Here is a 27,437-nt window from a genome sequence, read left to right as displayed (position 1 = left end):
GGGACGGCCCCACCGCAGAGAACGACCCAGCCCGAAATGCCAGTAGTGTCAAGGCCGAGAAACCGTCTTGCAAACATGACCAGACTGCTATCACCACACCTAACAAAATCAGTAATTCCCCAATACCATCTCGTATGCCCACCCATATTCAAAGGTCCCTGACAGTCTTGAAGGTGTCTTTTCACAGATGATGTGTTGAAAACAGAATCTTGACCAGGTCCAGATGTTGTACACGGCTGATGTGTGTCTCAAGTCTCTCTTCTTCCTCCCTGTACCTGCTGCCCCACACCCACCCCCACTTGTGTGTTAAAGAGACTGGGTCACTTGTCTTCTAGAACCACCCACGCTCTAGATTTGGCCACCTGCCTTCCCAGAGTGCCACTTCAGCATCCTCTATCCCCGACATCCCGTCGCTGAGTAGTTAGACCCAGGCTCTGGCTGGAGGATGCGCTTTTCCACTGTGTGTCCTGTGGCATGACACCGAGAAGGACACGTCCAGTGGTCTCTCCTTCTGCAAAGAAAGTTCCCTCCAAACCTTTCTCCAAATAGCATCAGCATCCCCTAGTGACTGCTGCCCACATCCATTATTTCATTAGAGCAGTGGTTCTCCATCAGCGGGGGCGGAGAGAACTCTATCCACCCCCCACCACGCCCCGCTGGGAGCATTTGGCAATGTCTGAGGACATTTCCGGCTGTCACAACCTTGGACCAGGGGAGCCATAGTTTCTCGAGGATAGAGACCAGGGGCATCACTAAGTCACCTATGAGGTAACCCCACAGCGCTCCCCCCAATACAAAGGTTTATTCTACCCAAAACGTTGGCATTGCTGAGGCTAGCAAATGCCGACCCTCCCACTCCCTCCCCTGTTCCCTCTGGGGCCGGACGCACCTGTTGATCTGGGTGACATACTGCTTCATCTCCTTCAAGGCCACGTCCAGTTTGGTGAAGAGCTGCCGGTAGGCTCCCTGGATCTCACGGTCCTCCTGTTTGAGTAGGAAGCTCAGGCCCCGGTCCTCCTGGCTAGCAGTTTCACTGGCGGACCCAAAGCCACTGTCATTGAGGCCCTGCTGTTGGAGGTCCCCGTCTGCAGCAGGCAGGCACTTCCAGGATGGGGCAGCCATGGTGGTGATACAGTGCTGGGTGTAGGACATGGGGTTCAGGTGGCCTACAGTGGGGGAAGAGGGGGAGCTCGTTTGGAAACAGCCTCCAGACACCCATAAACCCCTTAGAAATATACAAACCTATTCCATGGATCCCAATGAGTGAGAAAAACTTTCTATTAAATATTCCTTTAATTGACTAGATAACTTGGAGAGGAAAGTTTCAGTTTGAGATGCTTTTAACCACCATGAAACTTTTCCTGACTGGAACACAGACATGATGGCTGGTACTCCAGCAGCCATTTTACATCATAAGGCATCCCTCAGGAAGGAAGCCACCTCTAGAGATGGTGGGCTAGAAGAAACCTGGATCCCTGATGGCTAACTGGGGAGCCACCACTCTAGTTCTGGACTACTGGTCTCTGGACATGTTTCCACAGACCTGAACACAACATCTAACAGACACACGCAGTTACCTTGCTCGGGGTCAAGGCCGATGAGGGAGGGTTTACGACCGAAACGGATACTGAAGGACCTGCCAACTGAGGGAGTGGTCTTGGGGTAGGACACTTCCATGAGGTTGACGTGGCAATTGGTGGGGCAGAAGTCGAGGCCACACAGCGGATGGGGTTCCGGGGATGCTTGTTTGAAGGGTGGGCTGACCCTGCTCTTCAACTGGGCTGCAAACTGAGAAAGGTAGGGGATATGGGGTCATGATTCAGGGGTCTGGGAATTCCAGCCCACCTCCAGCACCGACTTCACCCTAGTCTAGGCCAGACATTCCAAAACTAGACAAAATGCCAACAGCTTCAAATGGAAAAGTGAATTCCCCTACACTTGCCTTTCACTGCATCCAGATTTCAAGGAAGGTATGGGGAAATCTGAGGCCTCCAACTACCCACCCCATTCATTTCTTCACCTCAGCTGCTCTGAGCTATCCTTGAGGAAGCATCTCTCCCCAAAAGCATGAGAAGGAGAGAGGCCACCTTCTTGTGATGGTGTGATAGCTGAGCACCTGGATACAACCATGCCTGAAATTCACCTCTGGACTTTTCAGTAACATAAACCAATAAATACTCCTGTTTGTTTAACGTATGTTGGATTGAATTTTAACATTTACAACCAAAACAGCCCAGGCTGAGACCCTCTGGGGTGCAAGTACCTCCTGGTAGCAGGTAATCCTCTGGCCGATGCTCTCCAGCTTGGTGTCACAGATGTTGCGGAACTCGTAGTGGGACATGGTCTTGATGTTGTTGTTCAGGGCCATGAGCCGCCCACAGTTCTGCACAAAGACACTGTCATCGGCAGCAAAGGCCTTGAGGATCTGCAGAAATACGAACCACCACTGAGCACACACTGTGCACCAAGGAGGGTCTTAAGCAGTTTCTCTATGGTGATCCCTGTAGGCCTGTAATAGCCCCGTGAGATGGGGTCTGCTACCGGCAGATAAAAAGTGACTCTCCTAAATCCCAAAATTGCCAAGTGGTGGGGCAGCAACTAGACTTCAGGGCTCCAGGCTAAGTTGTAGGAAATGAGAATGAGGTGCCCCACCCCACAGGGCAGGGCAGCGCCCAGCAAGACCTTGGCAGCGAGGCCGAAGCAGCCACGGGGCTCCACGATCTTCTCCAGCACATGGCATTTGACGCCTGCGGTGCTCACATACTCATACACCACGCCATGCTCCAAGTGTACGTTGTCCACGGTCAAGGTGACCACAGGGCTGTCTTCATGCAGGCTCAGCTGGGGCCCCAGGGACATCAGGGGGAAGGCTGGAAGCCAAAGGGACAGGCAGCCCTGAGGAGGGGGCATCACCTCCCAGCCAGTCTACCCCCCAACCCAGCACAGCAGGGGCTCATGTGGGACACGTGGGGAGAAGCCCATGCTACAGCTCTGCCCATTCTGGCCAGCCCACTCTCGCTCACCCCTTGTCCTCGATTTTCCTTCTAGGAATCCACCTTTGTGCCCCATTCCCAGTCTCTGTGGCTCACAAGAAGGAAGCCCTAACTACACCCTTCAGTCATGGCGACTGGTTCAGGAACAAGCATGTGACCCGAGCCAGGCCAATGAGAGTCAAGTCTGGGACTTCCACTGGATCTACAAAGAGAACTGGACATTCCCTTTTTCAGTGGGATTCCAAACCACTGGAACCACCGCATGCAGAACACACAGTAGGAGCACAGGCGAGAACTGGACCGAAAGAGAGACTTTTCCCGAGACTATATGTAGAACTGGATGGAGCCAGACCTGAACCTGGCTTGACCCTACTCAATGTTTAGTTGGCTGAGCCACTGTTTTTATGTAGCCCAGTTTCAATCCTGATTAACATGGGCCCACAGAGTCTAAGTGATTCCTCAGAGGCCACACGGCTAGGTAGTGACATAGCTAGAAAATGAAGCGGACACTTTACTGGACTGAACTGCTTTCCCCTATACCTGTTCCAAAGAGCACCTCTCAACACACCCACCAGGATGGCCATCCCCCCTCACATCCATACTGTGTTGCTGCCTGCCAGCTTTTCTGTTCCCAGTCTGTCCCCCCTTGTGTCAGCACCATGAGGACAGAAACCCTGTCCACCTTGGAGCCAGACTGAAGGAACAAGCATGTGACCCAAGCCAGGCCAGTGACAGTCAAGTCTGGGACTTCCGTTGGATCTATGAGGAGACAGACTCTTTTTCAACTGCAGATTCCAAGTCGCTAGACCCACTGGCAGAACAGAGCACGTGAAAGAGAAACCAATATTTTTATGAACGCCCAGCTCCTAGAACAGGGCCTGGCATACAGCAGGTGCTTCTCCTTGCTGAACAGAAGACGAGAAACAGCCAGCTCCTCTCAGCATACTCGACCGTCATAATCGGGGTCCCCCATGTGCTGGGGAAGAAGCCCCACAGCCCTTGCCTCTCAGAGGGCATAAAGCAGGCTCAGCCTCTCCTTCCCCCATCTGCCTGTCCCCTTCAGGACTCCTCTGCCAGGCTGTGTGCTTCAGCAGGAAGGGGATGGCTCCCCAAACAACCCCCTAAACCCCATTCTTCACTGACCCTGAGTGTACCAGCAAGGAGCCCACAGATGTCAGAGGCAGAGGCAGCCAGAGCCTCTACTCTTCCCACAGCCTCTGCCTCCACGTCCAGCCCAGTGGAAATACAGGGCAGAATCCAGAGAAGCAATCAGCAAAAACAGGCTACTGTTCAAAAGACACAATCACTGAGTGCCTACTATGTGCCAGGCACAGTTCCAGGCTCCGAGGTTCCAGCAAGGAAGAAAGCAAACAAAACCCTGCCCTCGTGGGTTTTATGCACTAGTGGGGAAAACAAAAGACAAACAGCTGTATGATATGTTAACAATACTTGCAGTGAAGAAAATAAAATAGGATGAGGAGACACTGAGGAAAAGAAAGGGCTTAACCAGGGTGCTCAGGGGACCTCCCCGACGAGGTGACATTTGAGCAAGAGCTGAGTGAGATGAAGAGCATTTGAGGCAGGCAGGACTGCAAGTGCAAAGGCCCTGGGGCAAGAATACACTTAGTATTTGAGAGCAAGAGACTGGAGTGCATAGAGCAGAGAGCACAAGATGAAAAGTGTTGGGAGGTGTGGCCAGAAGACCATGAAGAGGAGGACTGGGTCTTTGCCTGGAGTAGGGTGGGAGCCACTGGAAGATTCTGTTCTGTTTTTTGAGAAAAGCCTATAGGAAGAAGAAGTAAGGCAGGACAGGGAGAACAGTTAGCAGGCTAGTACAGGGGTCCTGGTAAGAAATGATGGTGGCAGAGTGCCTGGGTGGCTCAGTGGATTAAAGCCTCTGCCTTCGGCACGGGTCATGATCTCAGGATCCTGGGATCGAGTCCCGTGTCGGGCTCTCTGCTCAGTGGGGAGCCTACTTTCCCCTCTCTCTCTGCCTGCCTCTCTGCCTACTTGTGATCTGTCAAATAAATAAATAAAATCTTTAAAAAAAAAAAAGAAAAGAAAAAGAAATGATGGTGGCTTAGGCCAGGCAGTGAAGGAAGGGGTGGGAAGTGGTCAGATTCTGAATGCAGGAGGAAGGTAGGGCAACAGGTGCGCTGCTCGGATCAAGGTGGAGGGAGAGAGGAGAGAGAGAACAGTCAAGACACACTCCGAGGTTTGGGGCCTGAGAATCTGGGAAGGATGGAGCAGGGACACTTAGAAGAGGACGGGGTTTCAGGGGGAGGTTGGGATTTCAGTTTGGGCCATGCTAAGTGTGCCGTGCCCAGTGGACATCCCAGGGCTGGCAGGTTGAAAGATGGTCTGGAGCCCAGGGCTGAGGCTGGGCTAGGGATAAAGATGGGAGCTCGTGGTGGACAGAACACCGGCTCCTGACAGACGCCTGTGCCCCAAGCCCTGGACCCTGTAAGTACGCTGTTCCATGGCTGCGGAGGGGCAGATTACAGTTGCAGATGGAACTAAGTTTGTTAAATGATGGGTTTTATACTAAAGAGATTATCCTGGGTTATCCAGATGAGCCCAACGTGATCATATGGTCCCTCCAGGGGGAAGATGGAGCCAGGAGAGTCGGAATTAGAGAGAGAGCAGTGTGAGGGGGACTCAGGCCAACGCCGCTAGCTCTGAAGATGGAAGAAGGGACTATGTGCCCAGGAATGCAGGCAGCTTCTAGAAGCTGTAACAGGCAAGTACACGGAGTCTCCCCTCAAGCCCCAGAAAGGAACAGAGCTCCGTGGAGACCTGGCGGATGGCCCAGCAGGACTCAGTGTCGACGTCTGGCCTCTAGTGCTGTGGGGTTATGAATGTGTGTGTGTGGCTCCGTGTTACAGCGGCGAGCAGACAGGAAGAACGAGCTGACAGGACCACCACGGCCTGGCCAGGAGCAGGGGGAAGCATGGACACAGAAGAGGACTGTCCGGACACTCTTGGCCACATGGCCCACCTGTCCCGTTACCTGAGTCGGACTGCGGGTCCTCGCCGGGGGCCTCCTGGCTGGCTCGGGCCTCCTGGGCATCCTCATGGGTGTGGTAGACCCACTGGTACAGACCCTACCAGAGGGCAGAGTAAGAGGGCGCTGCGACCCCAGGAGCCCCGGGAGGAACGGATAGGGCTGCGGGGCAAGCCGTTCCCTGACTCCACAGCCCAGGCTTCTAGCCTGCTGGTGTCACCACCTTTGAGAGTCCTCCAAGATTTCACTCTGGAACCTTCCTGAGGGACCTCCAGTCATGCTCAGCCCTCACCCTCTAGAGTCTACGCTCCTCAGAGAAGCCAGGGCCGGGGGAGCCTCTGAAAACAGAGGTCAGACCCATGGTAGCAGAACCGCCCCTCCCCACCCCCCACCCCCCCACCCCGTCTCTCCTGTAGCTCCAGGGCCCACAGACACGCCAGGCACATAGCAGGCATTCAATTAACGCTTACTAGATGAAACAGTGAAGGCCTGCCCCCTCCCCAGGACCCCGGCCCCCACCCCAACTAGAACATCAACTTTTACCATCAACTCTGCCGAATGTGCCTATGCGGTAAGAGAGGAGGGTCTTATCACACCCATGTCACAACTGTGACCATCGAGACCGTGAGGTATCACGGCCCAGTTCCTCCAGCTCAGGGAGACAGAGTGAACAAGACCCGGAGCCCAGCTCAGCCGGGCATGGTAGGCAGCCCCACCCGCCCCGCCCCAAACGCTCTGCTGCCTTCAGGCTTCTCCACAAGGAAGGAGGCGGCCCTCAGCCCCCTGTGCCACAGAGCAGGGCTCCCCCGATCCCCTCGGCTGCTGGCTGGCTCACCAGGGCCTCTTCTTGGTGGTTCCGGAATGCCTGGAAGTGCTCTAGGACCTCCTGTGCACCATCGTTCACCACGTTGTTGCCATTGACCTTGAGGATGCACTGGCCAGCACAGAGCCCTGCGGCCGCAGCCTCGGAGCCTAAGGGGACAGGAGTGTGTGAGGGTGGATGCAAGGCAGAGAGCATGGAGCAGCAGCAGGCAAGGGCAAGTAACCAGATGAACACTGTCCCCCACCCCGCGCACTGCCCCAACACCTCAAACACACCCCCGACACTCCACCCCATCCCTCCTGCCTTCAAGCCACTCTCCAACCCACTCCAAGAGGCAGGACAGGGACTGGCATTCCCATTTTGCAGAAGAGGGAACTGAGCCTCAGAGAAGTAGCAGCGAGGCCAAGGTCAACATAGCAAGGGAAGCTGGATGTGAACCTGGTACACTCCACTCTCAAGGTTCATTGCCTTTAAAATCCCTCACCAACCTGAGATACCGTGACAGGATCAGCCCCATTTTGTAGACAGGGAAACAAAGGGGTAGAGAGGAAAAGTGACTCTCTCAATGTCACTTGATGAAGAGAAGCCAGGATCCAAACCCAGGTCTACCAGACTTCAAGGGCATGCTTTTCCAGCCATACCGCGACTCCCAAACTACAGGTCTTGGCCCCCCCAGGGCTTTATGTGCCTAATATGAAGAGTCTGGAAATACAGATGATTGCCAAGCCCCATCCGTGCCTGGGAGAAGATCGGGCCTATTTGGTGTGATGGTGACAAGTACCGGCCTGGACCCAGGGGCTGGCATTCAAAACCTGGCTCTGCCACTGACCACCTGTGTGACCTCTGGCACACTCCTCAACCTCTCTGTGCCTTGGTCTCCTCATCTGTCAAAGGAGGACACTAATAATATGTACTCATTGAGTTCTCGAGAGATTCGGGGAGTTAAAAGTGTAAAGCATTTAGCTCCAGGCCCTGTTCTTAGTAAGTGCTCAAGAAATATCAGTTGTTTTACTATTTTAGCCTGGTTCACCCACAAACCCCTGTTTTTCTCTTGCAGCTGCTAAAGGCCAACGTTGGGGGTCAAGTGAGTCTCTTCTATGCCCCTATCCATGCAGGCTCCGGACAACAGCCTCGCTGGTGTCTACCCGTGAGAGCCCAGCAGGACCCCAACCCTTTGTTCTGAAAACCAAAGAGTCATCAGAGAGCGCCAGACGCCCCCTGAAGGGTGAAACTACCCTGCAGTCAAGAACTGTTGCTTTAAAGAAAAAATAAAAACCCACTTTAAAATACTGAACAGAGGGGCGCCTGGGTGGCTCAGTGGGTTAGAGCACCTGTCTTCAGCTCAGGTCATGATTCCAGGGTCCTAGGATCGAGCCCCGCATCGGGCTCTCTGCTCAGTGGGGAGCCTGCTTCCCCCTCTCTCTGCCTGCCTCTCTATTTGTGATCTCTGTCTGCCAAATAAATAAATAAAATCTTTAAAAAATAAAATAAAATAGGGGCACCTGAGTGGTTCAGTGGGTTAATCCTCTGCCTTCAGCTCAGGTCCTGATCCCAGGGTCCTGGGATCAAGCTCCGCATTGGGCTCTGCTCAGCAAGGAGTCTGCTTCCCCCTCTCTCTCTCTCTGCCTGCCTACTTGTAATCTCTCTCTCTCTCTCTCTCTCTGTCAAATAAATAAATAAATAATCTTTAAAAAATAATAATAATAAAATAAAATAGTTAACAGAGGGGCACCTGGGTGGCTCAGTCATTAAGCGTTTGCCTGGGATCGAGCCCCGCACTGGGCTCCCTACTCAGCGGGAAACCTGCTTCTCCCTCTCCCTCTGCAGCTTCCCCTGTTTGTTCCCTCTCTCGATAAGTCTCTTTCTGTCAAATAAATAAATAAAATATTTTAAAATATAAAATAGTTAATAGACTCTTGGTAGCTTTCTGCCATGATACGCATTTTCTTTCATCAACTCGTGTTACAACTATGACCATGAAAGTGGACAGTTCATGTTTCAACTTAAAAAGTGCGGCCCTCAGGGGCACCTGGGTGGCTCAGTGGGTTAAGCCTCTGCCTTCGGCTCGGGTCCCAGGATGGAGCCCCATATCGGGCTCTCTGCTCAGCGGGGAGCCTGCTTCACCCTCTCTCTCTGCCTGCCTCTCTGCCTACTTGCGATCTCTCTCTCTGTCAAATAAATAAAATCTAAAAAAATAAAATAAAATAAAAGTGCGGCCCTCAGATACGAAGAGGGTTGGGAGCCCAGAACTTCAGACCTATGTGGTCTTGTCTCCCGGAGGGAGTGACCCTCTAAGCATCGGCATGGGGGAGGCAGCACGAGAGCAGGCTGACTCTTGGCCCTTGGGCTGGATCGGACCCCAGAAGTGTGGCCAAAATTCCCACTTCTGGCTTCCTTTAAAAACTCATTCCTACCTGGTCATAATGAGCTTGAGCAGAGGGAAAACGAACCCCTTTGAAAGTGAGCACATCTTTTCTCACCTTGCCGTAGTCCCCACCGTTCCCTACGTGTTCCCCTCAGCTGTCTGAGCCCCTCTCGGTCTGCTGGGCTCACCTCTGCCCACAGCGTAGACGCACGGCGGGGCAGCTCCGCGGATCTGGAAGCACAGAGCCTCTGGATGGTCGGGAACTTTGATGATCCTGCGCCGGGTAGAAGCAGCAGTAAGAGAAAGCAGCATTTCACCTAGGAGCCCAGGGGACCACCTGGGGAGCCCTTGCCTCCCGGACTTTGGGGAAACCAGCCCAAAGGAGTAGCAATGCCAGTCTCTGGGCACCCAAAAAGACAGAAAAACCTCCCTTAACCGGAGCCCATACCTCCGGCATCTTTAATGACTCAGAACCACCCATCCTGCCCTTGGAGACTGAATCCACACACAGAAATCCCAGGTCACCCTCCTGATGCCTTCTCTGTCACCCTCTCAGTGAGAGGAGGCCCCCGGATGTTCAAACCAGCCCCTCGGGCAGCGAATATTTTGTTCAACAATCACAGATGGCGAGAGTGAGAAGTGACCCAGAACATCTTGGTGCTGACTCCAGAAAAATGCCGCGTGTCCCCTAGAGAACACAGTTCGAAAGGCCAGGTCTGGGCCATTCTGCAAGTGGGAGGCCAGAAAAGAGTGAGCAGCACCCGCCCGAGGCTGTGCGGTGGGTGACACTGTCCCAGTGGCTTTGATGCAGCTACCTGCTTCCCCGTCAAGGGCGTGTGCCCCACGGTGGGGCTCAGGATCAACCTCCCATCCCCACCTGCCAGGTAAAACCATCTCAGGAGCCTGTTCTCGAACCTGCGGCACTTCCAGAACTTGACGCAGGCACACTCCCCCGGGTGATTTCTGCCACTTCCACATACCAAACTATCAATCATCTTCCCTAAATTGGCTTGCCTTTCCCACTGAAAGAATCACAGTTAAAACTTTCCATCACTCCCCTCAATAGGAAACCGGGAGCCTTTGCCTTAAATAGAAGAGAGAAATAAAACCCAAATGCACAATTTCTAAAATAGAAAATGCTTCTCCCTGCACCTATATCTGGCATCGACCGCTTCTCACCACCTCCACGGCCGCCACACAGCCTCCTCACCACCCCCCTACTTCCACCTTTGCCCCTAACAAGCTAGTCTCCACCTGCACCCGGGGGACTCTTCCCAGAAGCTGTGTCACATCATGCCTTGCCTCTGCTCAGAACCTTCCGGCGGCTTCAGGGTCCTTAACATAGGCACAAAGTCCTACAAGGCCTGGCCTCCCTTGTCTGGTCGACCTCATCACCTACCCTTCCCTCCCCCTCACTCTGCTCCACCCCATCAGCCTCTTCACTATTCCTCAAAGATACAAACCAGAGTTCCACCCCAGGACCTTTGCACTGGCTGTCTCCTCTGCCCCGAACACTCTTCCTCCCCTTGACTTCCTCCCATCCCTTCTCGGTTTTCACCTCAGTTCACCACAGCATCTCCCTGGCTGCCATCCCTCCACATAGGCTCTCTTCTTTCCCAGCTGGAGAGACTGGCCGAGGCTTACTACCACCTGGTTCACTACATCTCTCAGTTCTCTGTTTTGCTTTTTTGTGTGTCTCCTGCCCCACCCTCCACCTAGACTGAGAGGTATGAAGGGTAGGAAGGCATCCAGACATGCCTGCATCCCCAGGGCCTAGAACGCCACTCAGCACATAGTAGGTGTTCAGTAAACATCTCCTGAATGAATGAAAGTAGCAGCCTCGTGTCACGTGCCCTAGAATGGGCCCCATCCACGGGGAACCAGGAGAGCTCAGGCCCCCTCCACCACTCCTGGCACTGAGGCAACTCCTTAGGCCAAAAGGAAGACAGGCCGGACACCCCATCATGGAGATACTCACTCTTTGGCCTTGGTGGCTACCAGGAGGCGCAGTGGGCGGCGGGAGCAGAAAGACTGGTTGAGGATGGACTCCACCTCCGCAAAGGGCCTCAGGAACACCAGATCCTCGTTGATGGAGTAGATCTTCCTCCCCACCTGGAGGCCGGCCATCTTGGCGGAGGAGATGGAGGAGACACGCAGACGAGGTCACTAGCCTCCCTTCCTCTTCACCTCGGAGCACACAGCCAGCCCAGGGACCAAGCATGCCCTGAGTGAGTCCCCCAGGGCAACCCTGCTCCCCGCTGTGGTGAGCAGTTAAGAAACCAGCTTTTGTCCTGCGCCTCCCCACAGGGCAACGAGGGGAGCCGGTGGATTACAGGCTGGGAGACCAGCCAGAACAAGGGGCTCACTCGCGGCTCCCCCTAGAGCGCGCCGGGGAGCCCGCCCTGGCCTGAGTGTGCCCACAGGACCACCAGCAGGGAAGAACCACAGACACTGCGGGTGGCCCCCCGGGAGGCCTCACCTCAGCCAGCGAGCCCCGCTGGACTGACTTCACCACCACGGCTTTGTTCTTCTCTTCGATGTCAAAGCCATAGTCCTCCTCCTGGGGCAGGATCTGAGGGCCCAAGGCAGGAGAGACCCGGTGAGACGCTGAGGGTCCCCACAAGACCATGATCCTACCAGCTCCGCGTACCCCAGCCCTCCAGGGACTAGGGGTGCATGACAGCATGAACTTAAATACAAAGAGCACCCAGTACACAGTAGGTGCTCAATACATACCTGTCCAGGGAGGACACACCACCTAGCTCGTGCCTCAGCCTGGTGCTAATCATGTCCTTTGTAATTTTCATTTCTGTCTCCCCTTTCTCCTCCCAACACGAGCACCAAGTCTGCTCCATTATACCACCACTGTCCCCCCATCGGCAGGCCAACTGTACGGGCTCAGTAACAATCCGCTGGCTTTATGAATAAAACAGATCCAACAATGTCTGGCCACCAAGAACTTGGGAACATGAAAGGAGTTTAGGGAGGAACCGTCCTTCCCGCTGCAGGGTGGCAGGCAGGTTGGGAAGTTTGGGGGTTCTGTGGGCAGGGGTATGCCAGGGAAATGCATTTATTTGTTCAACAAATATTTGCTGAGCTGCTGCCTGTGATACAAGCCAGGTGCTTTATGCGACACCGGAAACAGTGCTGGATAAGACACACAGTCCCTGCTCTGCTGCGGCCGACCATCTAGTGGGGAAGACAGACTACAGACAAATGAGCGAGGAAAGACAGAACATGATGCAGGCAATGTATACAGTCTGAGTTCAAATAAAGCTCTTAACGGGACAGACTGGTGTGGCAGGGGTCCCAGAGGAGGAGTTATCTGAGCTGAGACCTGAAGGAAATGAGGAACAGAATTTTATGAAACTGGAAAAAGTGTTCTGGGCAGAGGGCACAGCACGTGCAAAGGCCCTGAGTCAGGCCCATAGTACTCGAGGATAAGACAGATTAGAGTGGCTGGGGTCGGGTGAAGGAGGGGAGAAACCAGGAGATGAAGCTGGAGAGATAGGGAGAGTCTTATAGACCATGATGAGAGACTGGATTTCATCCCAAGTGTGAAGGGAGCACAGGTGGGCTTTATAGTGGGAGAAATGGGAAGCCCCATATTTACGGGACCCCTGTAAGCATCACATAAGAGAAGTTAATGGTACCGTCTTCCTATGACTCAGACATCAGCCCCAACTCTGGCTGTGGCAGGAGATCTAAGCTGCTGAGCCTTCCTTTCTCCACCTCCTGTGGACCAGGCATGAAGGCAGAGGCTGCTGGTCACCAGAACACAGAGAAACAGGACTTGGAGGGCTAGGCTGAACAGATAGCTGGGCGGGTTGGTAAACGTTCCCCTCAGCTGTAAGGGTATTTACAGCAACTGCACACAGACAGGGCGCCGCCGGCAGACCTAAGGCTTTGCAAAGGATCTGGGATGAGTCATTTCAGGGGCCAACCTCTCTGCACGAGGCTAAGCTGGGATGTGGGGTGGATGGGGGTGGGGCAGATGGGGGAAGAAGGAAAAGAAAAAAAAGGGAGCCAGCAAGCCTGATCTCTCCATAAAGAAGGTAGTCTTGGCCCATGAAGTGCAGAAGCCCCATCCTCGGGTGCTCCAGGTTGAGCCCAACTTCTCTAGCCATAATCAGCAGGTCGCCCTGCTCCCGGGCTGCAGCCAGGCCCAGGGAGGCAGAGGTAGCCCTTGCCCTCTGCTCCTACCAGCAGGCGCTTGGCCAGGATGTTCTCCACCAGCTTGAAGTCGTTGCGAAGCTGTTTGTTCTTGCTGCTGGTTCCCTCCATCTCCTCGTCTGCGTGGAAGCGGAAGTACTGGGACTCATCCTTGAACTCACTCTTCTCCAGCACTGCAAACCCACAGACGCGCAGCACACGGTCAGGCTCGGAGGGAAGGCTCAGTAGCATTTGCCAACTGGCAACCACAGGCCGGAGCCAACCCCGAGACAAGTTTGCTTTGGCAAGCATGGTGTTTTATTAAAGCGAATCATGTGCCAACCCTAACGGGTGAGGATACCTCGCACAGATGTCTGGCTTTCTGACTTCTCTTGAAAAAGTCTGAACTTGCCCCACCTGCTATAAAACACATATTACAAAGCCGCAGGAACAGAAACAGTGTGGAATTATGGCAGAAACAGATAAAGAGCCGGGGGAAGAAAACGGAAATCACAGAAGAGGACCGTGTGTTTATGGGAACTTAGCCTATGATGACGATGATCACGGGGAGGACTGCAGAGCATGTCGGGAAAAACTGACTCACTCAAGGGAGAAAAATAAAATTGGATCCCTACCTCAAACCATGTATCACAATAAATTCCTGATGGATTAAAGACCTAAATATGAACAGGGAAACTAATGCTCACCAAACAAAACGCAAAATATCTTTGTCCTAGGGCAAAAAAAGATTTCATACATGAACCCCATCCCCAAAAAGCAGGATCATGAAATTAAGGGCTTCAGTTCAATAACAAGACCATAGGCAAATGGCAGATTCAAAAAAAAAAAAACTATAATGTCTAAAGCCAACGAGGAATAAATATCTAGAACATAAAACAAATACCAACAAATCTGCCAGAGGCAGCAGGGAAACTACAATGAGACACTTCAGAAGGAGAATTAGCAAAGTCACGCCCTATAGGCCAGAGCCCGCCCACTGCCTCTTTTTATAAATAAAGTTTTATTAAAACACAACCACATCTATTTATTTACTTATTGTCTGGGGCTGCTTCCATTCCACAGTGACCGACAGAGGTGATTGTGGAAGGCTGTATGGCCCACAAAGCCTACAATATTTACTATTTGGGCCTTGACAGGCCCCCGATAAGAGAAAACAGAAGTTTTCTGATCTCTGTTCTAGAAGGCGGGAAAATGATTGCAAATAACCTGTCACAACCAGCATGTGGTCTGGGCCCTGTGGGTTAGAATTTAACTAAGTCTCTTCCAGTGCTGGGCACGGCGGGGATGCAGGCTTAGGTTCAGTTACTCCTCAGATGAGGATGGACTGGCTGTACCCCTTTTATAGGTAGGGAGACTAAGGCCCAGAGAAGCTAAAAGAACTGTGCATGGTCACAGAGCGGGCAGGACGGGGACAGGGGAGAATTGCGGCAAGGGGGAAATCCAGGCTCGGTGGGGGAAAGGCAGTGTTTGGAGTCATGAAAGAAGGAAAACCAGCTGCCTAAGGTTCGAGATGTTCCCACCATCCCTGAAGACGGAGGCTGTCTACAGATTTGGTGACTACACGAAAAGCAGGAGGCGATCCTTTCTTTCTCCTTCCTTCCTAGGACCTCGAGCTGCTTGCGTCTTCCTCCCATCACCCCCACTACCTCTTTGGAGAAAACAGACACGCAAATTGCTGTTTTTGCCCAGAACAGGGGAGCCAGGCCCCAGGGGCCGGCTGGCTTCACATCCACTATAAACACGAGGCACACAGACTCTGAGAGTGGGAGGAGGAAGTACCATGTTGCGTCTTGGCTGAAATGTCTGGGGAAAGAGCTGGAATCCCCAAGTCCAGGACCACAGCCAGGTGAGGTCCCACCACCCACTGACGTAGGTTTCCCTCAAGGCCACCGGCCGGGCTCAGACCCCTGCCAGCCCCTGCCCGATCTCACATCCTCTGGGCTTCTCTGAGCCCCCACGTGCTCATCTGGGGGGACCCCGACAGCACCAACTTCCAGAGGGATGGGGGATGAGACGGTAGCTTGAGCTTCCCCATATGTGCTTAAAGACACTTCAGGGCCCGGGAGCTCAGGTCAGACGCCGCAGGAGGGCCCACTCAGGCCCCACCGCTGCCCTCTGCTCTGTCCCCTAACCTGCATTTTGCAGCAACCACAACCCTGGGATTTGGCCCTTTCCTATTTTAGCTTATTTCTGAGTTCGTGGCAGGGAACGGGGGAGCAGGGGCTACGCCCTGCAGTTTCTGTCCCTGAGGGGCCCCGAGGGTGTTGGCACTGCCTGGGAGTCACCCTCCCCCACACCCCACCCGCAGAATGTCCTCAGCCAGCAGCCTTCCCAGAATAGCGGCAGGGGTGGACCCCTAATTACTTTCACCCACAAATGAGAGGTTCTGCCCAGCTGATCGGCGGGAAGGATGGAGCTGTCAGAGGGCCCCGCGGGGAATAGAGCGGCTTCTGGGAATGAGGGACTTTGGTGACAGGAGCTGATGGACGGGAATGACTCTGGCTGGGCCTGACCTGCCCATCTTCGCCGGCGAAATGGGCAGCTGGGAGTGTGTCCTAATGCCTAACCCCACAGAGTCATGGGCCCGCTGAGCTCAGAGGAGGAGGGATCCAGTGGCAAGATGAGGAAACGGGGGCCCAGAGAGGCACAGAGGTTTACTGGGAGTCAGCCGAGTCAGGGCTGGAACAAGGCCTGCCGGCTACTAGGCGGAGGATACGCTGGCACACCTCTCATCCTGTTGAAGGGACAGCAAACCCACAGCGAGACTAGGGGTGGAAAACTATGGCCCACTGCCTGTGTTTCTAAATAAAGTTTTATTGGTACACAGCCATGCCCACTTAATTGAAGTACCGCCTGTAGCAACTTCAATGCTGTGATGGCAGAGTTGAGCTGTGACCGACCCCGTGGCCTACAAAGTCTGAAATATTTAGTATCTGGCCCTTCGCAGGGAGGGTTTGCTAACCTCTGAGCTGGAGCACAAAGCAGAAGCTGGGGAAAGGAATGACCAAGAGACCTTCTAGAATCTTACCCCTCTGCTGCCTCCATCAGGGCCCAAGCCACGGCAACCCTCCCCTGGGGTCAGAGTCGCTTCTGCACTGGCCTCTCGACTTCCACCCTCAGCCCCGCAGACACGCTCCATGGCCCTCCTCTGCTCAGAACCCTGCCGGGACTCTCAGCGCCCTGGAGTGAAAGCCAAAGTCCTCCTCATGCACCCACAAGGCTCTGGAACACGGACTGATTTCAGTGCTTCGTGCATGCACATGAGGCTATGAGCTCCCGAGGACGGGACTCCGCTCTGCCCTGCTCACCGCTCTGTCCTGGAGCCTAGCACGGTGCCTGCCCTGGGAAGGCAAGGGCTGGAGGCGAGCATCAGGAATGACAACACGAGGGAAGCACATAATTATTCTGACAGGGAGAGAACAGCGCCGTGAAGAAGCTTGAATCTGGGCCAAGCGCAGAGAGAGGACGGAGAGGAGCTGTGCGGCCCAGGTGCTGGGGGAGGCCTCGGGAGGTGCAAACCAAACAGAAACACCGAGTAAGTTGGGGGTGTGAGGCAGGTAGGGCACCCCAGGCCAGGGAAACTGCAAGAGCCAAAGCCCTGGGGAGTGTTCTAGAAGGAGAAGAAAGGCTGGTTGCTGGGAGGTAAGTCTACCCGCCCTGCTGAAAGGGTAGGAGCCTCAGGGCTCCCTCAGGGCCAGCAAGTGGGAAGGTCAGAGCTCTGTGACGGAGTACGCGGCCAGTGAAGCCCGCCAGCTTGGGTTCAAATCCCAGCTCCTACTTGCTGCATGACCTTGAGCTGCTATCTTAACTATCTGGGCTTCCATTTCCTCGATTATAAATAAGGATGATATTAATACCAACATCAAAGGCTCAATTCAGGATTAAACTAACGAATCCATGGGGAGTGCTCAGGAGGAGGCCAGACACACGGCGGGTTAACTTCTATGTTAATTTGAAATGGTGACCCTGAAACCCGTTCCTCCCTCCTGTCCACCTTCCCACCTCAGGATCATCTCAGGACTGCCCACCTCTCTACCCCTCTTCTGTGCTTCTCTGGTGGGAAGGAGAGCGACTCATCTAAGGGGTCAGGCCCGGAGAAGCGGTGTGAACGTCCCTGCCCGGCTCCCTTCCTCTCTCACAGACAACCTGCCTGCGCTGTCCCCACAGACCCCTCTCTTCTCCTCCGTGTGGAAGCCCGTGGGCCAGCCCTGCGTGACCCGACCTCACCGCCCACCCGGAGGTCATGTCCCATCCAGGAGAAAGGCCCAGGAAGCCCACAGATTGGACCTCAAGGCCAGTCCACTTTCCCAGCCAACCGTTACCAGCCACCTTGGTCCCTACTGAAACCCTGAGGTGATGTCACCATCAGGGCAGAAGAGGGAGGGGCGTGGGGTGGGCTTCCTGAGCCACCCCAAGCCCCCTCGGTCTACAGGCCCACAGAGCCGGCATCTAGCCTGGGCTCCTCCGTGGGCAGGCTGAGCAGCCTTCAGCCCACCACTTGCTTTCTCTGGGCCTCAGCTCCCTCCTCTACCTCATGAAATGCCCCAGGGACCAGGGTCCCTACTAGCTTTTCTGTTCCAGGGCAAACCGCCCCCCACCCCCCTGAGGCTGGGTGAAGGGAAGGGGCAGATTACCGTGGTGCATGAAGCCATTGTTACACAGGCCCACGCCAAGCGCCACTGCCTCCTCCCGCGTCTGGCAGTCACCCTGGAACGGAACAAGAAGGGGAGGGTGTTAGGTGCACCGACACTGGAGGGGCTGAGCGAGGCTGCGAAAAGCCCACCATCACCCCAAGAATGGAGGCTCCCTGGGGGCAGGGATCTGTGTCTGTTTTGCATACTGCAGTACTGACCAAACACGTCTATGACTATTAGGAATAAACCCCACACAAGAAAATCAATAGTAGCTGAGATAAAGCCACTGTGTATCGTGCCATAAATCCCACAAAGGAGAAATGGAGATCTGATGTGGCAGATATTGTTGGCTGCCAAGGAATAACCCTTTCACCAATACCACGCTAGCAATGAAGCTGTCGCTGTTGAAGCCAGCAACATATCCATCTAGGGGTTCACAAAACCCAGCTCCCTTGCAGTGAGAGGTGGCCAATGAGATATAAGCAGAAATCACTGGTAGGGAGCTCTGGAAAAACCTGTTGTCCCTGGTCCTTCTTTTTCCTTCCTCCTCCTCCTTGGAACAAAGATGTGATGGCTGGAGCTCCTGCAGTCATCCTAGACCACAATACCAAGGACCAAAACATGCTAAGGATGGCAGAGCAGGAAGAGAGACAGACCCAAAGGTCTCCCGAGGCTGCCCTAGCAGCTCTAGCCCACCCACCTCTAGGCTTCTCTACAGCAAAGGGAAATCAACTCCTAATTTATATCAGCTTCTGTAGCTAGGATCTTTGATGCTAGCAATGAAGTCCAAGTCCTAACTGACCTAGCTATAGCCAGCGAGATACCTGAGGAAGGCTACCAGGGGATTCTGGAAAATACCTTCTTCCCTGAAAAAAGAGGAAAGCAGTACCACATCCCCTACTGGGGACAAAGTAGCATGAGGAAGTGACTGATATATGTAGGTCTAAGGGGCTATCCAGTGACCAAGGTGGCAGACGATGCTGAGGACAGCAGAGTGAAGGACAGAAGGTTCTTGACATGTGGCATGACTGGTATGGGGCACAATTATCTGCTCAGGCCACTATTTAGTTGGGTTTTCTGTTGTTGCAAAGGACACACTCCTAACCGGTACAGCTGAAGTCCGCTTCACCTCTCAGGGCTTTTCCAAGGAAGTGACGTCCAACCCAAAACTGAAGTCATGAACGGTCATGGCCCACAGGGCTCGTCTTTGGGGCCGACTCTCCCACGTGGAATGTTGTCTTGGTGGGAGAGCTCCTCAGTTTTTCTCACACAACTGCCCCACCACCACCAACCCAGGCCAGGGTTGAGGACACACGGTCCATGCAGAGCTATGGTGATGCCATCTGCCCCAGGAATGTGACCAGAGGAGGAACCCAAAGACAGGGAACAACTGGTGTGGTTCTCCCCACAGTGCCCCACAGAAGGGGCCCTTGGTACCTGCTCCCAAGACGCTGGGCACTTCCTGGTGCCAGTGCTTTCTGAGGCTGGGTCCTGGGTCTCCTAACTCTGTGGGCGCTCTTTACCCTTTCCCATCTTCTCTTTTCTTCCCCTGTTCCTTTAGTGAGCCAGAATCTGTTTTTGGTCCGTGCAAACCCCACAATCTCAGTTCATCAGGGAAACCATGTGAGTTGTGTGGCACGGTTGGGGATGCAGGGGATGGGCGGAACAGCTGGGTCGCAGACAGAGAAAACAGCATGGACAAAGGTCCAGGGGTGGGACAAAGCCTGTGTCACAAAAGGCAGCCTTGCCACCCGGGAGGGGGTGAGTGCGCTCCATTAGGACAGGTGTTTGATCTGCTGTGTTCCCTGCAGAATCCCAATGGCTTAGAACTCAGGCCTGGCATACAGGAGGTGCTCAATAAATATCTGGCAATTCAATAAAGTTGCTGTCAGCGGGGCCACATCATGTAGGAGCTTGTGGCCACAGTCAGTGAGCTTCAGCTACATTCAGATGGCCGCGGGGCCTGACAACCGCCCATGGAACGGACTCCCGAAGCGAGAAGGGGTTTCGAGAGGCCGTCGCCTCGACTGTCCCCCACCTACTCTGCCAGCCACCGAGGGGCCAGGGAGAGACCTGCCCAGCTAAAGGAGAAACAAATGCCAGGGGATGCAGGACTCAGAGCACGGAGCCTGAGGGGGCCACTGGCCTCCAGATGTCACGCCTTGGCCAACTCGAGGAAGAAAAATCTCTCCCGTGGGACCCCAGGCCAGCAGCCGGAAGGCTGTGTGCACAGAGCCCAGCCAGGGTAGGCGGCCGTCCATGCGAGAGGCGGCATCCGGAGCGGCCACCCCCAGCTGCATGGGGCCAGCAGGGGAGGCACAGCCAGGGCCCAGGTGGCGAGCAGGCGCCCGCTCTGCAGCGTGGGAGGCCCCCGGCAGGCGTCTGGAGCCCACCTGGCTTTCTGAGGCACTCATAGTCTGGGCTGCCAGCCCATCCCTGTCCCCCTTCCCACAGGGAGGACCCACAGGGAGGCTCCTAAAGTTAGAACAAGAACAGGATTCTCAAGTTAACCATGGAATACGCTGACCCTGGACACCTGAAAAGTAAGTCCCCTACCCCACATCCCACCAAGTTGTGGGAAAACCTCAAATCACCATTTTCTCCCCTCCTGGAGGAAGGCACAGGCACACACAGCCCTGTCCCGCTGCACCGCCATGCTCCCCTCACCTCCTCCACCCACCCACTAGCCCCCGTGCTGGTGCTCCAGCCACGCTGGCCTCCTTGCTAGTCCTTTCACAAACTACGTGCCCCCACCTCAGGGCCTTTGCACTTGCTCCTTCCTCCCCCTGGAAGGCCCTGTCCTGGCTTTTTTAAGTCTCAGTGCCTGAGTCAGCTCCTCAGAGGACAACCTAAAGTAGCCCCCCCAGCCCCCACTCCCCACCCCCACGCATCCTCTCAACCAATGTTCATCCATTTATACTCCCATGACCTTGTGGGATACCAGTGCCACACTTGCCACAGTCTGAAACAAACTCCTCCCTTCCCGCCACCGCTCTCAGGAGATTCAGCACCAAGGATTCCTGGTCCTTGGAGTCCCTCCTGATAAGTGGGTGTGGTTTAAGGTCTGTCCCTCACTAGAACATCAGTGGGCGGCAGTGATGCCCGTCAAGGTGACCCACAGCCCCAATGGCACCCAGCACTCAGGGAGCCACAAAACATCTCTACCCAGAACCACCTGGGATGCCAGTGGCAAAGGCAGAGCTGGGCCGGGTGACAGAACACTCCGGGGAGTAATGGACCCAGGGCTGCGGGAGGCTCACTGCCCATGACTTGGGAAGCCCCCGGACAATGTCCTCAGATGCCTCTTATTGACCTGCAGCATACCAGGTGCCATCTCCCTCCGACTCAAGGGTCAACCGAGAGGCGGTCACTCCCCTTAATCCCATTTAACAGATGAAGAGCCTGGGACACAGACAGGCTTGCACTTGCCTTAGGTTACACGGTGAGAAAGGAATCCTTTCGGGGGCCAGACCCTTCCCCCCACCACCATGTTATGGAAATGGAGGCTCCAAGAGGACAAGTTAGTCACCCATCCCTGGGGCCAGGGCTCGTGGATGCTTTCTTTCCTCTGCCGGTGCCTCAAGCCACCAGCCCGCTGGGTCCCCAGAACCTGAACCGGTGCCCAGTACACAGTAGGTGTTCAAAGAAAGGGAGAAGCTAATTAGCCCTCTTGTTGACTTGCTCCACACCCTCCCCCGACTGCTCATTTTAAATACTGCCAAAGCTGTCCAGGAACGGAGGGCTGGCATGCCAATCGTGCCCCGCCCTCCACCCACCCCCCCATGGGGGAGTCCAGTGGGCACCCCAAAGACAGTGCCTTCCCGCATCAGAGGAGAACTCTTGATCTTCCCACGCAACTGGGGAATCCTCCCCAGTCTCCCCATCCCCGTAAAGGGTACCTCCCGCCTCCCAGCGCACCAAAGCCCCAGGACACATCCTTGCCTCCTATCCTGCCCCATAGCAGAGCACCCCGTGCACCCCATCTCCAAACATTTCTCAGACCCACTGACATCTCAGCATCTCGGGGACCCATCTCACTCCCAACTCAGGCCAGGGACTCACCACTTAGGGCAGAGCCCACATCACGCTTCGGAACCCACACACGGCCGTGAGCACCAGTGGAGCTTGGGAAACATGAGGCCACAGAAAGGGCCGAGCTGGGGAGAAGCAGCCGTTTCCGAGAGCCCAGACCCAGGCAGGTCTAGGGTCCAAGCAAAGAACCTAAACCACAAAGGAAACCACCCTGTGTCACCCTCACCTGGGGCAGAACACTCCGGAGGCGGCACTCCATGGATCGCCCTCCCCCACCCTGCCCCCTACCCTACACCCCACCCCCTGCTGGTTGTTTCCTGATCTTACTGTTCCTGTGCCCCCAAACCCCCTGCAGGTTCTCCAGCCTTCCATATTCTCCAGCCTTCTGTACCGCATGTAATTTGGAGGCGCCTTGAATCCCTCGTGCGGGAGATAAGGAATTACAACAACTGTCGCATTTACTGAGCAATTCCTCTGTGCCAGGTGCCAGTCTAAGCACTTTATGTGATTAACTCACTGAATCCTCAAAATAATCTTACAGGGAAGGTATTGTTTTTAGCTTTATTTTGCAGGTGTGGAAAGTGAGGCACAGAGAGGCTAAGAGGCTTGTCCAAGAACACTCCGCTAGGAAGACGCAGAGCTGGGACCCGACCCAGGCCCGCCTGGCTACTAGAAATCAGGCACATGCTGGGAGCTGGTTTCGGGAGCCGGAAGGGGAGGGCAGTGCCGTACAGTGGTTAGCGCTCTGCGCCTGCCAGATGTGCAAAACTGAATTCCAATTCCAGGGCTGTTTTAAGACCTCCCGGGTCCTAGCATCCCACACCACAGCAAACATATTAAAATACACCCACATCCTACATTAAATATGCTGTTTGGGCCTGAAAATAATTTTTCAAGGATTTTTCTAAACCTGCTTTTGAAGTCATTTGGCACCAAGAAACATTTACTTTACAGATTGGCTACGATTTCTAGGCAATCATCAGGAATTGTGTGACATGAGAAAATCCCGCCAGCAAATTGTTTTCAAATGGAATGAGGTTTTTATGAATGCTAAATTTAACAATTAAGGAGGCTGACATAAAGCTGCATTCTGTAAACGTTTAAACACTTATCCGTTTTGATTTCACAGTTGTCTCCTCGTCTTCGGAGCCAATACGCTCTCTTTACAGATTTACAAATGAACACTCTCGCAAGCTCCCTGAAAAGTTCAAAGAACCGAGGTACAAGCAGGGTGAAGCAAGCCCTCCCAATCCCAGCTCTGCCGCTATGGGGTTGTGTACCCTTGAACCTAATGCTCAGTCTCTCTGGGTCCCAGTCCCCCATCTATAAACGGGCTGGAGGACTCCAAGAGTTAATGCACAAAACCCAGCCAGAGGAAGGGCCCCAGGAGCAGGAGCCATGGGCCAGCAGACAGAAGTGTCTGCAGCATCTCAGGGGAGCAAAAGCCTTCAGGAAGTTGCAGCAAAATCAAGCTGCTGCCCAGCCCTTGCCCCCTAGGCAACTTCCATGAAAGGAGTAACTTGGCAAGCTCCCCATGGAGGCTCCGGTCTGGTGCCTCAGCAGGAGACCGACTTGTCCCAGCTCAGCCGGGACTGTCCCAGTTTTAACTGGAAGCCTCCAGTGGCAGCAACCAAACGTCCATTAAGCAGACACTAATAGACAGATAATAATAAATGACAGATAAATCAAATGTGGGCGACTGTGCAATGGAATATTATTCAGCCTCGCAAAGGAAGGCAATTCTGACCCAGGCCACCATGTGGATAGCCCTGAGAGCAAGACGTTGAGTGCCGTCTGCCAGCCACAGAAGGACAAAGGCTGCGTGACCCTGCTCACGGGGGTACAGTGTGGCCAAGCACCTGGAGACAGAACGCAGAAGCGAGGTTGCCAGGGGCCGTGGGGAGGGGCGAGAGGGGAGCTGGTGTTGACTGGGGACAGGGTTTTAGTTCTGCAAGATGAAAGAGCTCTGGAGAGGAAGGGTGGGAACGGGTCCCAGCGATATGAGGGGACGTCGGACGTCGTGTCACAAACAGCACACTGAACCACGGTTATGACAGTTAAGTGTGATGTGTATTTTACACGAGTGAAAACTAGAGAAAAAACTGTTTAAAGCAACTTCAAGGCCGGCAGCCCGGTCAGATCCTTGGTGCTGGGCAGAGTGAGGAGGCTGCTCCCGCGGGTCGGGGCGGGGACAGATCCCACAGGTTGGGGGACAGCTCCCATGGGCTGGGGGACAGCTCACCTGAGCCAGCAGCCAGTCCACAAGCTTGCTCCCAGGCAGCACGGACTTGTACGTCTTCAGGTGGTAATCACGGTCTCTGCGGGAGGAGGGAGCACTTGTGAGCACATCGGGGAGCACAGGCCCCTGGGGCTCTCCCCAGGCACATGCTCTGATATGTGGGATCTAAATTTCCCCCCGGGGCGCCTGGGTGGCTCAGTGGGTTAAAGCCTCTGCCTTCGCCTCAGGCCATGGTCCCAGGGTCCTGGGATTGAGCCCTCCGTCAGGCTCTCTGCTTAGTGGGGAGCCTGCTTCCTCCTTTCTCTCTCTGCCTGCCTCTCTGCCTACTTGTGATCTCTGTCAAATGAATAAATAAAATCTTTAAAAAAAAAAAAAAAACTCCCCCCAGTCCTGGAACGAAGGGTCATGCTAACCTTGCAGTGAGTCGACCGTTTCTGGGGCTCGAGGCTGGCAAACAGGAGTCTATGTGGCCAGTCACACACAGGCCGATGACCAAGTCTGGCTGGGGAGTTTCTCTAGACTTTAGGAACTGGGGAGCTGGGCAGGCCGAGTGTCAGTAAGTGCTGGCCCTGCCACTTCCTTCTCCAGGGGCTGATCAGGAGGCCCTTCTCGCAAGGGCACAGAGAAGGCAGGGCTGGTCTACAGATATGAGGGGCTCCCAAGGCCTGACCCCCGACAAGGCTAGCAAATGCTGGAATCCCCTCCGTTCCTCTAAGAGTGGACAAGAGCCGTCAAGACTCAGGGGGAGGAAACTGCAGCTGGTAAAAATGAGGTTGTAGTGCGCCTGGGCAGCTCAGTGGGTTAAGCCTCTGCCTTCAGCTCAGGTCATGGTCTCAGAGTCCTGGGATTGAGCCCTGCATGGGGCTCTCTGCTCAGCGGGGAGCCTGCTTCCCCTTCTCTCTCTGCCTGCCTCTCTGCCTACTTGTGATCTCTGTCAAACAAATAAATAAAATCTTAAAAAAAAAAAAAAAAAGAATGAGGTCACACTCTCCATCCCTTCACCCACAACCATAAGCTTCATAATAAAGAAAAGAACCAATGGCTGGCATTTATACAGCCCACACAATGTGTCAGGCATCACTCAAATTTAATCCTCATAGCAACCCAAGAGGTGTGAGCTATTCCTTTTTTTTTCTTTTTTTTTTTTTTTAGATTTTATTTATTTATTTGACAGAGAAAGAGAGCCCAAGTAGATAAAGACTCAGGCAGAGGGAAAAGGAGAAGCCGGCTCCCCGCTGAGCAGAGAGCCCAACGTGGGGCTCAATCCCAGGACGCCGGGATCATGACCTGAGCTGAAGGCAGATGCTCAACTGACTGAGCCGCCCAGGTGCCCAGGCGTGAGCTATTCTTATGCCCATTTCACAGAAGGAGAATCAGAGGCCAAAGAGGTTAATGACCTTTCAACATTCACGCAACAAACATGCACGGGGGGCTACTCTGCACTCTCCAATATGTACCCATTTATCCATCAGTGAATATTAAAGCAGACCTAAAATCACATTTCTCCATCTCAAGGGTTTGAAAGCCACACATGACTCACAGCTACTGTACTGGACCCCACAGACACGGGGCCTGGCTACCAGTGTGGAAAGGGCTATAGGACAGCAGCGCTCTAGGGGCTGGCCAAGGGTCTGGGGACACAGCAGTGAGCAGACTCCCTGCCCTTGGTGAGTGCACAGTCCAGTGGGGAAGAAAGACAGCAAATCAATAAGGAATAAATACATAACACATCGACCACTATCAAGTTTCAAGAAGAAAGGCCAAAGTGAAGTAAGGAGAACAGTGCACACCAGACACGGAGGCTTTGAGAAGTGAGCAGGGGAGGCCCCTTAGATTTGGAGACATTTGAAGGAAGTGAGGTTGTAAATATGCTGATTGATAATGGAAAAGCATTCCAGGCAGAGGGAATAGCAAGTGCAAAGGCCCTGAAGTGGATCTTGTTATCATCCCCATTCCACAGAGCAAAATGTTGAGGCACCAGGAGGCTTAGTAACTCTGCCCAAAGTCACACAGCTGGTCACCAGCAGGAGACTCAAACTGGCCTCAGAACGGACACCCTTCACCACCACACTGCAGTGTCTCCCACAGAGTGACTCACTCAGCCCTAAGGACAAACACGAAGAGTAGATGCGACAATTAGCCCATTTGATGGAGAAGGAGACAGGCTCAGAGAGGTTCAGTGACTAGCCCAAGGCCACACAGCTGAGAAGAAGCAGAGGTGAAACTGGAGCCGGGAGAGTAACTTACTTGATTACGGGGGTGTAGAGGCTGTGAAGGCGGCAGTAAAGCCTCACGCCCTGGAAGAGAAAAAGGCAGGGTCTGGGATCAGGCCACATCCTTCAGGAGCCTCCAAATCTGGGCTGCGAGGAGAGACGGCTCCCCGCACAGAGCAGGCGGGTGGGGGAGGAGGGAGAGCACAGGCCACTGGGGTGCAGGCCTGCTCTGCAGTGATCGTGGGGTCAGGGCTGTGGGGTCGGGCGGCGTCCCTACCTTGGACATGATGTCCTCCAGCTCACTCCGGGCCTTGTAGGTGCCGTCGTCATAACGGAAGCGGTACATCACCTGCTCATTCTTGAACTGGTGCTTGTCAGACACTGGAGAGACCCAGGGGGCCAGTGAGGACGGGCCCACTGCCCGCCCCCACCCTTCATCGCCCTGCACTCGGCCAGGCTCTGTGCCACACACGATTTCGCTGAACCCCTCCACCTTCACTCCTCTGCGGAAACCAGGTCTCCCGAGAGGCCCAGAAATGCCCTGACCCAGCCTGCGTTGGGACCCACCTGGCCCAGCACCTCCTTGGTGCCTGGTCGCCTAAGCATGTGTTGGGACCGTGGGTGCTGGGGTGTGAGACCACACAGTGGGGATTTATGGTACCCTCTCTATACGATGGCCTTGGGCACCCTTGGTGCTTCTTTCCAGCCCTCCCCACTGTGGATCCATTAGCAGATCCTGGAGGCTCTGCCTTCAAAACATTAACAGTCTGACTCTGCGTCCCACCCTGCTCCAAGACATTGGGTCATCTCCCATCTGGAACATCATAGTCCCCTGCCAGGCCCCTCACTGCTGTCCCTGGCATAAGAGGCCACTGCGGACGTGGCAGCCAGACCCAGCACAGGTCTGAGCCTCAGCATGGCTCCCCTCACCTCGGCACTTGGCAGCAGCTTCCGACTGCGC

General features: G+C 54.5%; 1 protein-coding gene across 1 annotated transcript in view; it reads right to left on the bottom strand.

The window, feature by feature from the left end:
* The window catches only part of PREX1 (phosphatidylinositol-3,4,5-trisphosphate dependent Rac exchange factor 1), a 176,068-nt gene that overhangs the window by 22,879 nt on the left and 125,752 nt on the right, over nucleotides 1–27,437 (bottom strand). The window contains exons 12-25 of the mRNA XM_044262880.1: nucleotides 26,754–26,857; nucleotides 26,511–26,560; nucleotides 24,267–24,342; nucleotides 17,993–18,065; nucleotides 13,389–13,531; nucleotides 11,665–11,757; nucleotides 11,164–11,312; nucleotides 9,374–9,459; nucleotides 6,833–6,969; nucleotides 6,004–6,097; nucleotides 2,683–2,870; nucleotides 2,264–2,425; nucleotides 1,578–1,788; nucleotides 890–1,166 (exon numbers count right to left, since the gene is read on the bottom strand). Of these exons, the coding sequence (XP_044118815.1) occupies nucleotides 890–1,166; nucleotides 1,578–1,788; nucleotides 2,264–2,425; nucleotides 2,683–2,870; nucleotides 6,004–6,097; nucleotides 6,833–6,969; nucleotides 9,374–9,459; nucleotides 11,164–11,312; nucleotides 11,665–11,757; nucleotides 13,389–13,531; nucleotides 17,993–18,065; nucleotides 24,267–24,342; nucleotides 26,511–26,560; nucleotides 26,754–26,857 (1,843 nt within the window). The remainder of the gene's footprint in view (nucleotides 1–889; nucleotides 1,167–1,577; nucleotides 1,789–2,263; nucleotides 2,426–2,682; nucleotides 2,871–6,003; nucleotides 6,098–6,832; nucleotides 6,970–9,373; nucleotides 9,460–11,163; nucleotides 11,313–11,664; nucleotides 11,758–13,388; nucleotides 13,532–17,992; nucleotides 18,066–24,266; nucleotides 24,343–26,510; nucleotides 26,561–26,753; nucleotides 26,858–27,437) is intronic.

Source organism: Neovison vison, chromosome 8 (assembly GCF_020171115.1).
Source record: "Neovison vison isolate M4711 chromosome 8, ASM_NN_V1, whole genome shotgun sequence".
Classification (NCBI taxonomy): Eukaryota; Metazoa; Chordata; class Mammalia; order Carnivora; family Mustelidae; genus Neogale; species Neogale vison.
The sequence above is the reverse complement of the archived record's forward strand: the minus strand, read 5'-3'. Positions and strand labels throughout refer to the sequence as shown.